The sequence below is a fragment of the Quercus lobata genome, chromosome 6, assembly GCF_001633185.2.
Source record: "Quercus lobata isolate SW786 chromosome 6, ValleyOak3.0 Primary Assembly, whole genome shotgun sequence".
Lineage (NCBI taxonomy): Eukaryota > Viridiplantae > Streptophyta > Magnoliopsida > Fagales > Fagaceae > Quercus > Quercus lobata.
This window is the reverse complement of record NC_044909.1, coordinates 16,729,355-16,745,119: the sequence shown is the minus strand read 5'-3', so window position 1 is coordinate 16,745,119 and position 15,765 is coordinate 16,729,355. Positions and strand designations below refer to the sequence as shown.

General features: G+C 35.9%; 1 protein-coding gene across 2 annotated transcripts; it reads right to left on the bottom strand.

The window, feature by feature from the left end:
* Nucleotides 1-11,335: 11,335 nt before the first annotated feature.
* On the bottom strand, nucleotides 11,336-15,423 carry LOC115993544. 2 transcript variants are annotated; one of them, XM_031117484.1, is made up of 6 exons: nucleotides 15,339-15,423; nucleotides 15,089-15,158; nucleotides 12,233-12,347; nucleotides 12,018-12,107; nucleotides 11,832-11,930; nucleotides 11,336-11,683 (listed from the first exon to the last, which is right to left on the bottom strand). In XM_031117484.1, the coding sequence occupies exons 2-6, from the start codon at nucleotides 15,154-15,156 to the stop codon at nucleotides 11,582-11,584; spliced, it is 474 nt and encodes a 157-aa protein (XP_030973344.1). In that variant the 5' UTR covers nucleotides 15,157-15,158; nucleotides 15,339-15,423; the 3' UTR covers nucleotides 11,336-11,581. The 2 variants fall into 2 exon arrangements, with proteins under 2 accessions (XP_030973344.1, XP_030973343.1); XM_031117483.1 differs by lacking the exon at nucleotides 15,339-15,423 and having other exon boundaries at nucleotides 15,089-15,326.
* Nucleotides 15,424-15,765: the final 342 nt, after the last annotated feature.

The following is a 15,765-nucleotide window of genomic DNA, read 5'->3' as shown; positions in this document are numbered from 1 at the left end:
CAGTTTTGCGAGTGTATCACAGGTAAGGCCTTCCCACGAGATAGTCACGAAACATTCTGCCTGATGGATTTTTAAATGTGACTTTCTTACCCTTCACCCATACTATATATGCCTTCATTACCCACAAATTGTAAAGGAGGCCATTCAGAGAGAAAAACCCTAGATAGGTTTTCTACAACACACACCCCCATCTTTTAGAGAGAGAGCTACACATCCTTAGAGAGAAATCATTCTAGCATTTTCTCCTTCCCTCTCCCATTGTCATACCTTGAAAGGAGATTTGTACCCAAATGGAACCCACACCTATTTAGAGTGTAGAGTGTGTTTTGGAGCTTAGGAAGCTTTGGGGATTTGCCAAAAGAAGTCAGTGAGGCTTGGCAGATGCAATCGGACATATTGTGAGATCCAAAGAGTTAGACAAGACACTGTTCCAAGAAGCCTTGTTGGAGTAGGAGTTTGGAGGGCTTAGATATATTCGGTAGATTAGGCTTGGAGGGCCTCTTGCTATTCGTGTATCCCAACTTATTGTCTAGTGAATCGATTTACAGCATGGATGGCGGTGGAGAGGTTTTCCGCTGAGTTCTTCAGTTTCCTCTTCCATAACACATCGTCGTGTTATCTTGTGTTTGCATCTCTCCTCCCTTACTTTTGTGCTTTACTTTTATTCTTTGTTGTTCATGTTTATGTACTAGAGTAGTATCGGTTGTTTGCGCTTCATTTACTCTTATTTCCGCACTTAGATAAATTAGAGTAAAAGCAATCTAGCCATAATTTTTAATTAGGGGTCTAAACAAGCTCTTGTGTTTCTTAACACAAATTCAAAGCAGGTACACTTGTTTTAGTTTCATTACCTAAGTGTGATCCTTGACCCCTTGTGTGTATTGCCATGGATAATACTTTGTATGCTTCTATGGATATTGTTGATTGTAACGTGCCATATGTTTGTGAAAATGCCTCTATGAGTGTTTATCCACATGATTGTGATGCCATGTTACATGAATCTTTGGGTGTTTTTAATCTTCCTAACATCAAACTCTTGAAGAAATGAGCTAAGAAGTTTCATAAGAATTTGAGCAAGTTTCGTTGTGAAAAGAATGATTTGATTGCTAAGCTCATTGAATCCAGTAAATTGGTTGAAAAGTATAAGAAGCTTTCTGAAAATTCTCTTGAAAAGTTGAAAGAATTTGAATGTTTGAATATGGACTTGGATGCTAAACTTGTTTTGTCTAACAAACTTGTTGATGATCTTAAATGTGAAAATGAATCTCTTAAGATGCATGCCAAGTGTTTGATTGCTGAACCTGTTGCTAAAAATGAAGAAAATATATGTTGCAATCATGTTGTGGGACCCAATTTTGTGTCTATTGTGTGTTCTATCTCAAAGGACAAATCAGTGTACATTCCTCCACACAAAAGAAATCAAAAGGTGGAGAGAAAGGCTCTTAAGCCTAAACCTTTGTTTAGGTCACATCCTAAGGAATTGAGTGGATCTAAGTTTGTTCCTAAGTGCCACCATTGTGGTGTGATCGGTTATGTAAGACCTCAATACCCTAAGTTAAAGAGAGAACAAACTCATGTTGTTAGATCCCTTCCCAAAAGGCTTAGTGGACCTAAACACATTGTTTGTCACCATTGTGGTTCCTTTGGTCATCTTAGATCTCATTGCTCTAAGTTTCAAGCTCTTAAAAGAATAAAAAGAAAAGAGAAATTTTAGCTTTTTGGAAGTTGCACTATAAAAGCAAAACCGGATTTGGAGGAAAATGGTAAGTTGTTGAAGAAAGTTTTTGATATTCTTATCTCCTTGTCTATGTGCATCTCCGGTTCTCATTCTTCCAACCCCCGTCTCACTTCTCATGAGACACTCATTCCAAACAATCATTTTATTTGGATGAGGAAGGGTTCCTATGGTTGAGCTTATGCTCTTTTTGGTCCTTGATCTAATTCTTTCGATTTTTGTAGGACCCTTCATGGATTAGATGCTTCATTGTCATGCATTTGTGCATCATGCATCTCTTTATATGCATTGTTTTGTTTTTGTTTTTGATCTTACTTTATTGCTTTTGTTTTGTGTGAGTAAAAATCCAAAACCACATAAAAAGTGAAAAACTCAAAAAGTCTAACCGTATATGTTTGAGCACATGTCATATGTGAGTTTCGCCTAGTACCTTCATACTGATGGCGTAGTGCATTTACGAGCTTAGCATGTTATGTATGCACATCTATCTTTGTGGGAAAAATCTTGAAATCTATGTGTGACTGTTATAAATCGATCTTCAAGCTTATCATGAATAATTGGTCAATAGTTTTGTTGGTTTTGATACATGCATAGACTTGTGCCTATATATCTCCCAACACTTTTTATGTTTTTACTTAAAAGGCTCAATAAATGTGAATCTCAAAATGAAAAGAGATAGTGAGCTGCAAAAGCCGTCGTACATACTAGTATTTGATTAGGAAAAAGGGAAAGCGACTTGTATTAAAATGTATGGTGCCCAAAAAGCCAAAGGCTTATTCTCAAAAATGAAATTTCAAAATTTCAAAATGAGATGTATTGTTCAAAAATGATCAAATGTTATGTATTGTAAAGAAGCCAAATGTAAAGCTTCAAAAATATGTAATCATTTTCTTGTGAAAGGTCATATATGTTCATTTCTATAATTGAGATAGACCACTTGACTTAGTACTAGTTGTGTATGACTTGATTAAATTAACCATTGAAGTTTCACTCTAGACTAAGGACTATTCCACATTTGATACACACACACACAATACACAAGTCTAATGTTCAATGAATGCTTATTTCATTTGTGTAATTGTATATGTTCAAATATGATGTATGTGTGCTCAACCATATGTGGATCAAACCAAAAAGTTTTTTGTTCTTTTTGTTTGCTTTTGGAGGTGATTTGTATCACCCATGTTTTTCAAAAAATTTCAAATTGTTTTGAGTGAAAAACATGTTTCCTGGGTGTTTTCGCAAGTAAGGCTTACCCGCAAAAAATTTCGCGAGTAAAGCTCAGTCACGATGTCTGGACAGAGAGTTTCGTGACTATTTCACAAGTAAGACTTACCTGCGAAAAATTTCGCGAGTAATTTCATGAGTAATCTTCCCACGAAAATTTCCATATTAGCTTTTTAAAGGGCATTTCGGGGGACATTTGTTTTAAACGTCTCCCATCTTCTCCCAAACCCCTATTTTAATGTTTCAACATCAAAACCAAACTAATTTTAAGTGTTTTACATTTCATAAACATCCCTAAGGTAATCTTTAACTCTTTTCATTGATTTTGATCCTTAGATTATGTTTTTGGAGGTTTTATGTTCATAGTTGGAATTTTCTCAAATGGGAGTTGGGAAATTTATTTTTTGTCAATCTTTTTTTATTGAGTCTTGTTTTAAATGATGATTTTCTTTGGATGTTGGCCCCTTGTTGCAAAAAATAACATGTATTTAGGTAAGATTTTCATATGTTCATGCATTGTTTATCTTACATGTGTAGTATGTGCACTCTAAGCGTTTGATAAAATGTCCAAATGGCATTTTCTCGTTGTTTTGGACTCCAATGAGTACCAATTTTTGGGGATCACCATAATTATTCATATTTTAATCATTGGTTGTGTGTTTTATACACTTTACCCCTTGAGTGCTTACTCATGTATTGGTCATGCATCTCACATGCACACTAGATGCACCTTTGCTGCACACACTCTAATACTTGACATGTTTTGCATTCACTCATGCTAGTTAAGTCTTTTTAGACCTTTTAGCACATATAACATGTTCTTGTGTCTATGCCAAGCCTAGGTCTATATCATGTTCCATCATCCTTAGCATGTCATGTTTACTTTATGCTTTGTAGCATTGTGTCTTTAAGATGTTTTATCTTTCATTTGAACTTCATTTTCTCATTCATCTTACACCCTTCATGCATCATCTTTTACCTTTGTTCATATCTTATTTTCTTTCCCTCCTTCCTTTTGATTCATTTGTCTATTCGTGACAAAAAAGGGAAGAGTATATCGGAGAGTATACCAATGTGTTTCGTCATTTCTATATGACTCATATGCACATTCTTAGGTGGAGAAATTCTACCTCGTGCACATTCGTAGGGGGAGAAAGCCATAGGGGGAGAAAGCCATAGGGGAGATGCATATACCAAGGGGAAGAAGACATTCTTTATGAGAAAACCTTGTTTTGTTTTGTTTTACTTTATGCTTGTTTTCTCGTTGCTTTATGGTGCTTTAAGTTACATTTAGTATCTATGCTTTGTTGCTCTCATCGCATCGTGTTTATGTGTTGGACATGCATACATCTTATGCTATTGTGCTTTATTAGTTGTATGTTCGGATGATCATTTGCTTTGCTATATGATCATTGTGGTCATTTCCATATGACTGTCACGTGCTTGATCAAGTTGCTCATATGTTTCAGTACATGTTTACTTGATCGCATTTTACTTATTACATTATACTTGTCCTTTTATCACTTGATTTACCTTGAGGGTCTAATGTGTTTTGTGGAAGTGTTTCAAGTTACAGGTATACATGTTCCGAGTTCATTACAGCTTCTAAATTTAGGTGTTAGTGAGTTTTGTCATTGTTCTCAAACTCACGTTTAAGTCTAGAGTCTATTATAGGGTGTTTTGTCATGGAATAGCTAAAGGGGGAGATTGTAAAGTTGTGATTTACAACTATATTTTATGTTGGCTTTATTCCATGACAAAAAGTGTTGTAATTGCATTAATTTATTACCTTATATTTTATGGGATTTTATTGTTGTATTGGGTCTAGTATTAAGTTGGTGTAGAATCGAGCATAAAATGAAGAATAAGTGGATTTCGCGAGTATCTCGCTAGAAGCTAACTCGCAAAAGAGCCATGTGAGAAGCACATTAATGGAAGCTGAAGAGTCATGCCAGGCTGTCAATTTCACGAGTGTCTCGCGAGTAAGGCCTTCCCGCGATATAGTCGCGAAACATTCTGCCTGGAGGATTTTTAAGTATGACTTTCTTACTCTTCACCCATACTATATATACCCTCATTACCCACAATTGTAAAGGAGACCATTCAGAGAGAAAAACCCTAGATAGGTTTCTACAATACACACACCCATCTTTTAGAGAATGAGCTAAACATTCTTAGAGAGAAATCATTCTAGCCTCTTCTCCTTCCCTCTCCCATTGTCATACCTTGAGAGGAGATTTGTACCCAAACACAACCCATACATATTCAAAGTGTAGAAAGTGTTTTGGAGTTTGGGAAGCTTTGGGGATTTGCCAAAAGAAGCCGGTAAGGCTTGGCAGATGCAATCGGGCATATTGCGGGATCCGGAGAGTTAGACAAGACACGGTTCCGAAAAGTCTTGCTGGTGTAGGAGCTTAGAGGGTATAGGTATATTGGGTAGATTCGGTTTAGAGGGTATCTTGCTATTCATGTGTCCTAACTTATTGTCTAGTGGATCGATTTACCGCTTGGAGGGCGGCGGATAGGTTTTTTACCGAGTTCTTTGATTTCCTCTTCGATAACACATCACCGTGTTATCTTGTGTTTGCATCTCTCTTCCCTTACTCTTGTACTTTACTTTTATTGTTTGTTATTCATGTTTATGCACTAGAGTAGTATCGGTTGTTTGTGCTTCATTTACTCTTGTTTTTGCATTTAGATAAGTTAAAGTAAAAACAATCTAGCCGTAATTTTTAATTGGGGGTCTAAACAAGCTCTTGTTTTTTTTAACACAAATTCGAGCTTTCACCCTTATTACACTCTGTTGACAATTTGACTTGTCGTCTTCGTCTCTCGAAGAGGCTTCGGGCTTGTCCCTATTATCTTCCCTGAACCTGCTGGAATCTCCTTTTTTTACAAATTTTTGCAACTTCCCTATTTGTATGAGTTCCTCTATATGCTCCTTCAGGTCTCTATAGTCTTCTATATAATGGCCATGATCTTTATGGAAACGGCAGTATTTCCTCTTGTCACGAACATTGGGTGACGAGTGTAACGACCTTGGCCACTTGAGGTAGTGCTCATCTTTAATCTATGCTAGAATTTTATCAACAGGCATAACTAAAGGAGTGATCTTACCATCCGAATGGTTTTATCGTCTTTCCTTTTATTCCCATCAGCATTTTGACGATCTGTCCGCTCCCTTTTTCATCATCTCCAATCGTTGCCCTTTCTTTCCCTCTCATTGGGCTTTTCTACTTCTTCAATTGCTGCTAGGGCATCCTCAGCGTTCATGTACTTCTACGCCTTTAGAAGCATTTCTGCAATCGTCCATGGGGGAATCTTCGCGAGCAAGACCACGAACTCCTTGGACTTCAACCTGGTTTTAAAGGCCATCAACTACACTTTGTCATCCGCTTCATCCACCTCTAAAGTTTATCGAGTGAAACATTTCACATACGACCTCAAGGTCTCCTTTTCTCCTTATTTAATTGTAAGCAGGTGGTCTGCCAGCCTTTTTGGGCATTGTCCTCCGACGAAGTGGCATAAGAAGGAGTTGCTCAGCTGCTCGAAGTCGTCGATGGACGACGTTGGTAACTTTATGAACCACTCCCTCGCAGCTTCTTTAAGGGTAGTAGGGAAAAAGCGGCATAATATCTCGTTAGGGGGCTGCTAAAGATCCAAAGTTGTCTTGAAGGTGTTGAGGTGATCCAAAGGATCCTTCAGCTCGTCAAACGGCTCAAGCTGTGGTAGGCGAAACTTTGAGGGCATTGGGCACTCCAGGACTGCGTGGTAAAGGGTGAATCTGTCCTCCTAACCATACGGTCTAAGTTTCGGTCTGTTTTTCCTTGATTGCACTCCTCAGTTCTCCATCTCCTTTCTCATTTCCCTAAGAAAATCCGAGCTCGGTTCTTATGGAGTGGCAGGTCGTCGGTGTTCGTCCCTTCTTTGGCTGTCCCCATCGTCATCCTGGTTGATCCCAGACCGGTTCTCCTCTTGCTATAGCCCCAATCTCATTTCTTGGTTTTGTTGTGAAAGCTCGAATTTGTGTTAAAAAACACAAGAGCTTGTTTAGAACCCCAATTAAAAATTATGGCTAGATTGCTTTTACTCTAACTTAGCTAAATGCGAAAATAAGAATAAATGAAGCGCAAACAACCGATACTACTCTAGTGCATAAAGATGAACAACAAACAATAAAACTAAAGTACAAGAGTAAGGGAAGAGAAATGCAAACACAAGATAACACGGTGATGTGTTATCAAAGAGGGAACCGAAGAACTCAGAGAAAAATCTCTCTGCCGCCGTCCAAGCGGTAAATCAATCCACTAGACAATAAGTTAGGATACACAAATAGCAAGAGACCCTCCAAGCCTAATCTACCCAATATACCTAAGCCTTCCAAGCTCCTACTCCAACAAATCTTCGGAACCGTGTCTTGTCTAGCTCTCCAGACCCCGCAATATGCCCGATTGCATCCACCAAGCCTCACCAGCTTCTTTTGGCAAATTCCCAAAGCTTCCCATACTCCAAAACACTTTCTACACTTTGAATAGGTGTGGGTTGTGTTTGGGTACAAATCTCCTCTCAAGGTATGACAATGGGAGAGGGAAGAAGAAGAGACTAGAATGATTTCTCTCTAAGAATGTGTAGCTCTCTCTCTAAAAGATGTGTGTGTGTGTGTTGTAGAAAACCTATCTAGGGTTTTTCTCTCTGAATGGCCTCCTTTACAATTTGTGGATAATGAGGGTATATATAGTATGGATGAAGGGTAAGAAAGTCACACTTAAAAATCCTCCAAGCGGAATATTTCGCGACTATCTCGCGGGAAAGCCTTACCCGTGAGACACTCGCGAAACTGAGAACCTAGTACGACTCTTCAGCTTCCAGTCATGTGCTTCTCACATGGCTCTTTTGCGGGTTAGCTTCTAGCGAGACACTCGCGAAATCCACTGATTCTTCATTTTATGCTCAATTCTTCACCAACTTAATACTAAACCCAATACAATAAAATCTCACAAAATACAAGAAAATAAATTAATGCAATTACAACACTTTTTGTCCTGGAATAAAGCCAACATAAAACATAGTTGTCAATCACAACTTTACATGTCGGGTAAGCTCTTCCACGCTAGCCGTGAGTGTTTGGATTTGCAGAGCTAATGTTGTAGAATCCTAGGGAGTGTTGGGCTCCATTTGGACTTATGAGTTGAATGGAATTACGTTCCCGAACCTAGGTACGAAAATTTCATCCCCACAAATAGCGCCAAACTGATGAAGCAGAGATCGTCAGTCAAGTAGACTCATCCAGATGAGTCAGCAACCTCGTTCCTGTGCCTGCAATCGTCGTTAAGGGCCTTCCTTAGGTGGTCATCGGTGTGGTGCCTGCCACAGGGTTTCCAATGATAAAGTTAGTGTGTGATAACTTCTTCAGAAAATATCCAAATAATGGCGTATTAGCATATAAGAAATGTGTACCTTGTTTTGGTTCTGAAGAGTGTTTATATATGGTTTCACAACATCTAGACGTTGTGGCCTTTATTTTAGCCTTAATGCCTCTTTTGGTAACGCCTTTAGGCTCAGTAATGTAGGCTTTAATGAGCCTCCAATGGTCTATACAGTTAGTCTTGTAACCGTCTGAGGTATTGAATACTTCATTAAATGGCTCGTCTCCATTCGTCAGTGATGTGGAGTGGTGGACGGAGGTGTCTACTGAGTTCGTCTGAGCCAAGGGGTTCGTTGGTCCCATCAAAAACCACTTATTAAATTTTTACAATGCCAAAATTGGGGATCAAGATATAGGGGTTACCCTCTAACCCACTGGTCCAGTCTACAAAAAATTGAAACTCTACGCGGTTGGTGAAGGTTCTTGATACGACAACTTTACTCTTTGATCTTCAATTCCAATGTCGATGACTTTTACTTGGTACAAAACCCTTGGTGCACTGATGTCATAGCAAAATCTCCTTCACAAAGTGTTCCTCCTTATATCTATGGGTCATGTTAATGAGTATTTTTAGAGTATTAGTTAACAATCCAATTAATGTTTTAACAGTTTTTTTTTATTTTTCACAAAAATTATGTCAAAACTTTTCTAAAATGAATTGTTAACCAATGCTCTAAGAGCACTTATTAACATTTTCCTATATCTATAATGACCTATTGTGAAGTTAAATTCGTCCTAAAACTCTGTTAGTCATCATATTCGTAGGCCGTAACTTGAGAAAACTATATTCTCAAGTCTGGATTGGTTAACTGAGTTGAGCTTTAATGATGCGATAAGAGTTGACCTCTTTTTTATTTACTTATGAAAAAGCAATAGAATTTCATTAAATGCAAAATTATACATTGGTAACGAGTAAGGACAAATGGACCTTGAGAGTCGCACGCACTCTAAAATGACACTCCTGAACCCCTTCAAATTGCAAAATGAATGCATTGTATATTAATGATTTATTTTATATCGTTACTCTTGGCAAGTCATATATAAAATATTTTGTAGACGGGTTCAGATGGCAATAAAATTTGTATAATAGAATAAGCTGAGAATTTTTAATTATATTTTATCTGGGGTAACCAAATTTTCATTTTTTTTCATGTATGTATATGAAGTCAATAATCTTGGAGTTATTGACACATTTTGCCACACTTTGACACAATTTACACATTTGTCAATACGTGATTAGATTAAATTACTTACACATAGAGACCACCATTAATAATTGTGAAAATTAATCAAATCGCTACTTGACATATGTACCAATTGTGACGAAGTGTATGCAAGAATATACAATTTCCTTTGATGAAAGAACATCATATCAATAAAGTTACACATTTTTTATGTGATGAATTTCAAAAGATCTAATGATTAAAAGAATACCTATTGCTTTCTTCACTCGTTCGCCTAATAACAATTTTTTTTTCCTTTCTCCTTATTTATTACTTTTCTTCCATCGGATATCAATACATTTTCTTTTTTCCTTTTAAGCCAATGGCTCTATCCAGAGAGGGGGGGGTGGGGGCGCAATTGACCCGCCTGACTCCTCTAAAAGTTTCTGCACTCTACCTATTTAATGCCAAAAGTTTGCTTCTTTGCCCCACCTGAAATAGAAAAGAACAAAACACACTCCACATCCACACTAACAACTACAAAATATCACTGGAAAATAAAAAGCAACAAAACACTGATTGACACTATTGATAGCATGTCTCTTTAATTTTTATTTTGACCCATTTACCTCTATACCCTTCTCACTAAGTAAAATTGTTTTATTTTGTTATTAATACTAATTAAAATTTCCAAATTAATTGCATTTTTAATACTGTCTTTTAATTTTGCCTCCCGAACTTAAATTCTGGCTCCGCCAGGGGCTCTATCTACAGACATTTTTGGTTAAGTTTTTGGACACTAGCTACTAAAAAACACTCTGTTTAGTACTTTCTATAGAAGCTTTAGTTTGGTCAATGGATAAACACACCACTTCAATGAGATAGCATATTTCTTTCTATTTTTTTATCACTTCACTAGCTTGGTTTGAGCTACACATTTGTGTTTTTGTTTTTCTTTTTTAGTATATATATTATATGTGTATTTTGGTTTAGGAGTTGTTAGATACAAAAATTGTCACAATATTTTCACAATTATTAAAGTATTAGTTCCTTATATCTATAAATAAAAAAAGTGAATGCAAGTAACTTCACTAAAATATTTTTAATTTAATTGTTCAATTTGCACTATTTCACTGGTGGTTTTTTTTTTTTTTTTTTGTAAATGTGGTAAAGTTACACTAGGTTTGTTACATTATTTTTAGTTTGTCCAATTCACACTGTTTCACAGTATAATAAAATATTAACATAACAAATTGATACAATATTTTTACAATTGTTGAGATAATAATTCCTTATAAGTAAAAATAAAATAATAAAATATCATACTAAAACCAACCATAACTAAAAATAAGGTATTGTGAAAATGTAAAGACATCTTAACTTTTAAAGCATGTAACTTTGTCTTATATTATGGATATAGTCTGATATTATTTCTAGTTGATTTAAAATTATTCTACATTTAAAACTTCTATTAAAATCTAATCAAATCATATGATAGAATAAATAGTTTCATATAAAAAATACAATTATTAAAAATATCTATTCAAATCAAAAAATATATATCTATTAATAATTTTCATAATATCACATTTAATATTTAAAGGAAAACTTTCATATTTTGTGAAGGGTTTTATATATAAATCCCACGCCTACCTCAAATAATTTTCATAATATCACATTTAATATTTAAAGGAAAATTTTCATATTTTGTGAAGGGTTTTATATATAAATCCCACGCCTACCTCAAAACTCCTAAAACAAATTAGATACTTAATAAACCACCAAAGAACCAAATGAACTAATAATCATAAATTGCAAATCTTTCTGAACCTCAATTGAATGTGCATAAACTAGCGAACTACGAAACATCACACCCTCAAAACAACCTGAATTCCTTCTTTTATCCCAATATAGTAGTACTCTAAACTTTGGAAAGCACTGATACATGCATACAAAACTAGCTCCTGAACAATATTCAGGCATTGTTGGACGGATCAAATAACTGAACCCTCATATTACCAAATGTTCCATTCAAACTGTCTTGGTTTTTGGGGCCTTTTTCCTCGCTTGTCTCCTGGGCAATGAGTTCTTCATACCAATAAAAAACAGCAGTGCCCCAAATAATGCCAAATTCTACAAAAACACAAACAAAAAAGAAAGATTAATTAACAATTTAACAGGAAAAAAAGATTGAACACCCCCCCCCCCCTCTCTCTCTCTCTCTTCTCTTCCTCAGCATCTCCACTTGACAAACCATTTCAAAAGGCACAAAGATTCTAACCTGTGTAAACTTCAGAAAATATTGAGTATACTCTTTCTGCTCAACATCGTAGTTATAGAAATCATACAATATAGGAGTAGCAAATGCCTGATGCAGAAGCTGTGCAAGACAATAACAAACACATCAATTTTTTCAATTCTGGTTGATCTGACAGTACAAAACAGGGAGAGGTGTGCTTATACAAACCAGAAGATAAGCTCCAAGGGAGCTGCCAAATATGAAAAGAAGACCTCCAAGGCCCTTCAATACTATTGCAGCAGCCACTAAATGTTTAATCTGGCAATAACAAATCCAACAGTCAGAATTGAGTTGTTTTTTATTTTAATAAAAAACAAAATGGCAAAGCAAAATAAAATTATCTAGTAATCTCTACAGTAATAAGAAATGAATGCATTTCTTACTTGAACTTCCGGCACTTGCAACCCAGAATGAGTTGACACATGATCTAAGAAAACGTTGAATTTCGGTCTCAGATACTTTGCTGCCGGCCCACCATCAACACCAAAATCATTGAACCTGAAAGAGGAAACAACAAATTCAATCAAAACCAAGCACAGATATTTTATACAAGTATTGATGCTGATAGTATCCAGCTGGACTAGAGGGTTCTCTCCAGCTGGCAGCTGGAATTGTTTATTTAACCATACTGGAAATTTTTGGTTGTTCAGTTCACCATCAACCTAGATCCCAAAAAACCACTAACCCAGTCGGCACAACAAAATTCATTATCCCTTACCAAAAACAAATACCATCTATAATTAATAATGAAAGAGCTATCAAATACAGTGTGTAAACAAAAAGATGGAAGAATGAGCCTTTGACAGGAAATTCACCCTACACCCTACTGTCAAGTAAAGACATGCAATACTAGACCACGACTGTCAGCAACTTAAGACCTTAAAAAAGTATCGCATAGAGAATGAACCAAGTTTTGACAACTGCATCTTATGTCAGGCTACTTACAGAGCAGCAATGGCAGGTTCTGCTTAAAAATATCAAAAAATTTCTTTGAGTCAGTTGAAAAACTTGGGCAGCTTCAACTGTATTGCAAAGATTACTAACATAAAGAATCCATTGGGCCAATCCAAAAACCCACTATCATATTGGAAAGATAATACCTTCCACAAGGTCAACCACAACCTGTTTGAATTGCTCTCCACAATGTCGTGTATGGGCTTCTGTATTATTTGTTACATAACTCTTTATACATAGGAACAGTTCATTTCAAACATCCAACTTATACAATATAAATAATAAACACACTTAACAAGAACAAGTCACATTGTATAGAGAAAAAAACAGTACTAAAAATAGGATGAATGTTCTTTGGGACTTTTTGATAGACCATCCATTCCAATCTTTGACACCAACAATGGATGGTCTAACCAAAAACTCCAAAGAACAGAAGTTTTCCAAACCAAGTATACAATCAAATACAGAGGCCTAAAAACTTAAAAAGCATGGACACAAACACGGACACAACAACCTAGCAATTTTTGAAATATTAGGGCACAGCACAATGGAGATCCAACAAGAAATTGATTATTTAATGTCCTTAGGTGTATTTTATTTTTTTTTAGATATATTTTTTATTTATGTTAAGTTTTCAAAATAAGTAACAACTATCAAAATCTATAGAAACATATCTAAGATATTCTTTTAAATAAAAATTTCAAATTTTCCCCCCAAAACACTGAAGACACATCCAAGAGTGTTCCAGACATATACGCACCAGTGATTTTGGAGTGTTTGTGCTTCTCAACTAACAACTCTAATGCATAATATCATCAACAAGGCTAATATACTACTGCTAAACATTAATACCATTTCTGATCCACTTAGGTTGCTGTCTAAGGGAAAAGTATATAAATCTCAGCATGCAAATCATATTAATCTAAGTTACAGCTAAGGCAAATCTATCAGTCCAATAGATAAACACTCAATGACTGCCTACGTAGGGAAAAGGTCTAATAAAGACTTCAAAAAAAAAAAAAACTTAAATAAGGACTCAAACCCAATCTTATAGTCAATTTCTCTACTCCCCATTACCAACAAAAGGGTTAATAACATAACCACAAATAAGGAATCAGTGTCAATCACCAAATATTTGGTATAAATGGTCTACTCAATTAACTTTTTCTTACTGTCACCAAAAGAGTAATGGCTAAGTCGTGGTCTTGTTGTGATCTAATCGTAACATGCAATCCTGATCAACCTAGAGAATGACCAAGCTACCAGTCAGTCAGACTGTAAATTTCATCTATGCCAACTAATAACTTCAAGTGGCTTTCTGCAATTTCCAAAAAAAAATACGGGACAATTCCATTTACAATTACCCACCAAATTCTCAATACATTTCCCAAACCATCAACAATTTTTTTTCAAGGAAAGATCAAAAAAAAAAAAAAAAAAAAAAAAAAAAAAAAAAAAAAAAACATCATTGAAAATATGAATCTTAAAAAACCGCCATGAGAGCATATCATGGCAAACACCAAGTCAGGCCTTCTGAAGCAAACATTTAAAAACCTATTAAACATAAACACTGCTTAACCTTACAAGATCTACTTATTTAAGCACTTTATAATTGCACAATCACTAAACATCAAAAATACAAAATCTCTTGTTGCTATAAATGAAACCCAAAATTAAATAAAACAAAAAATTAGTTAGCTGTTTCTAAAGTCAAAATCACTAAGCAAAGAAGCAAAATTTACACTCATCTAGTTCTACAATAAAATTTTTAAAATTCCAGTATATATATATGGTTCTTAATTCGTCAAAAAAAATAGGATCAAACTTTCAAATATACCAGATCCAATAGATTCAAAGTTTAAAGTAGCACAAGCAAGCATACACTAAAACCAGTAACGAAAACCCTAGATTTTCCACCTTACTAACTCTAATGCCAAAAAAAAAAAAAAAACGCCCAGTACCAGACCAAATACAACACCTTTTAGTTCCCGAGAAAAAACAGAAGCCCAAAAAACGCAAAAACAGAAAGAAATAACACTGAATATCAGAGTCAAACGCGTTTTCACTTCAAAGTAGCCGCATTAGAGTAGGTTAAGTAAAAAACTCCCACTTTCCCGACTCCCAAACACAGGAAAACTCAGAGATCCAACTTTAAAAGTTTTTCAGCCTCTGTCTTTTTCCCCCCACAGTTTCTCAGCAGCCAAACAGAGCAACAACATCACAGTTCCACGACAGCAAAAACAACAAACATCAAAAGAAGAAAAAGAGCAGATCCAAGGGCTTACTCTTGATAAGCAGCGAGAATGAAGACCGAAGCAAAGAGCACTCTCCCAACGAACGAAACGAAGGCCATGGCTGTACGGACAACAATTCAAATAAACACAAAGAAAACAGAGATTCGAAACTTGTTGGTGATTCGAGAGTGTGTTGTAACACAAAAGGAAAATAAGACCAAAGACACAGAGATATAAGGAGCAAAACAAGGAACGACGTCGTACGATATTTAAAGAGACAGAGAGAGAGAGAGAGACTGACTTTTTTTTGTGTTTTTCGCTTTTGCCGGCTAAATTGGGTCTGAAATTTTCGGCTATACCGCTCTCTCACCGAGTTTAACTTTAATTTAAATATAAAATATTAAACAAAAAATTAAAAGTCTATGAAGGGGTTAGGCGTACTCGCGGGTGTATAGGAAATAGGTGTGAACTCGCTGTGATTGGGTGGCGGTGAAGCGGTGATGTATTAGCCTTGGGTTACACGTATGGTTAGCCAATGGGGTTTGTTGGATTGGATTTAGAGTTGGGTAGGTGGCAATATTAGGGAGCGAGTATGGGATTGGAAAGTGTTGGAGCTGTGGCTTAATAGATTGTTTTTGGGGGGCGGGGGGCAGGGATATGGTGAAGGCGCGCTCATGGTTTTGTCACAAGCTTTCCGTTAAAATCTAGTCAAGGGCATTATTGCATTT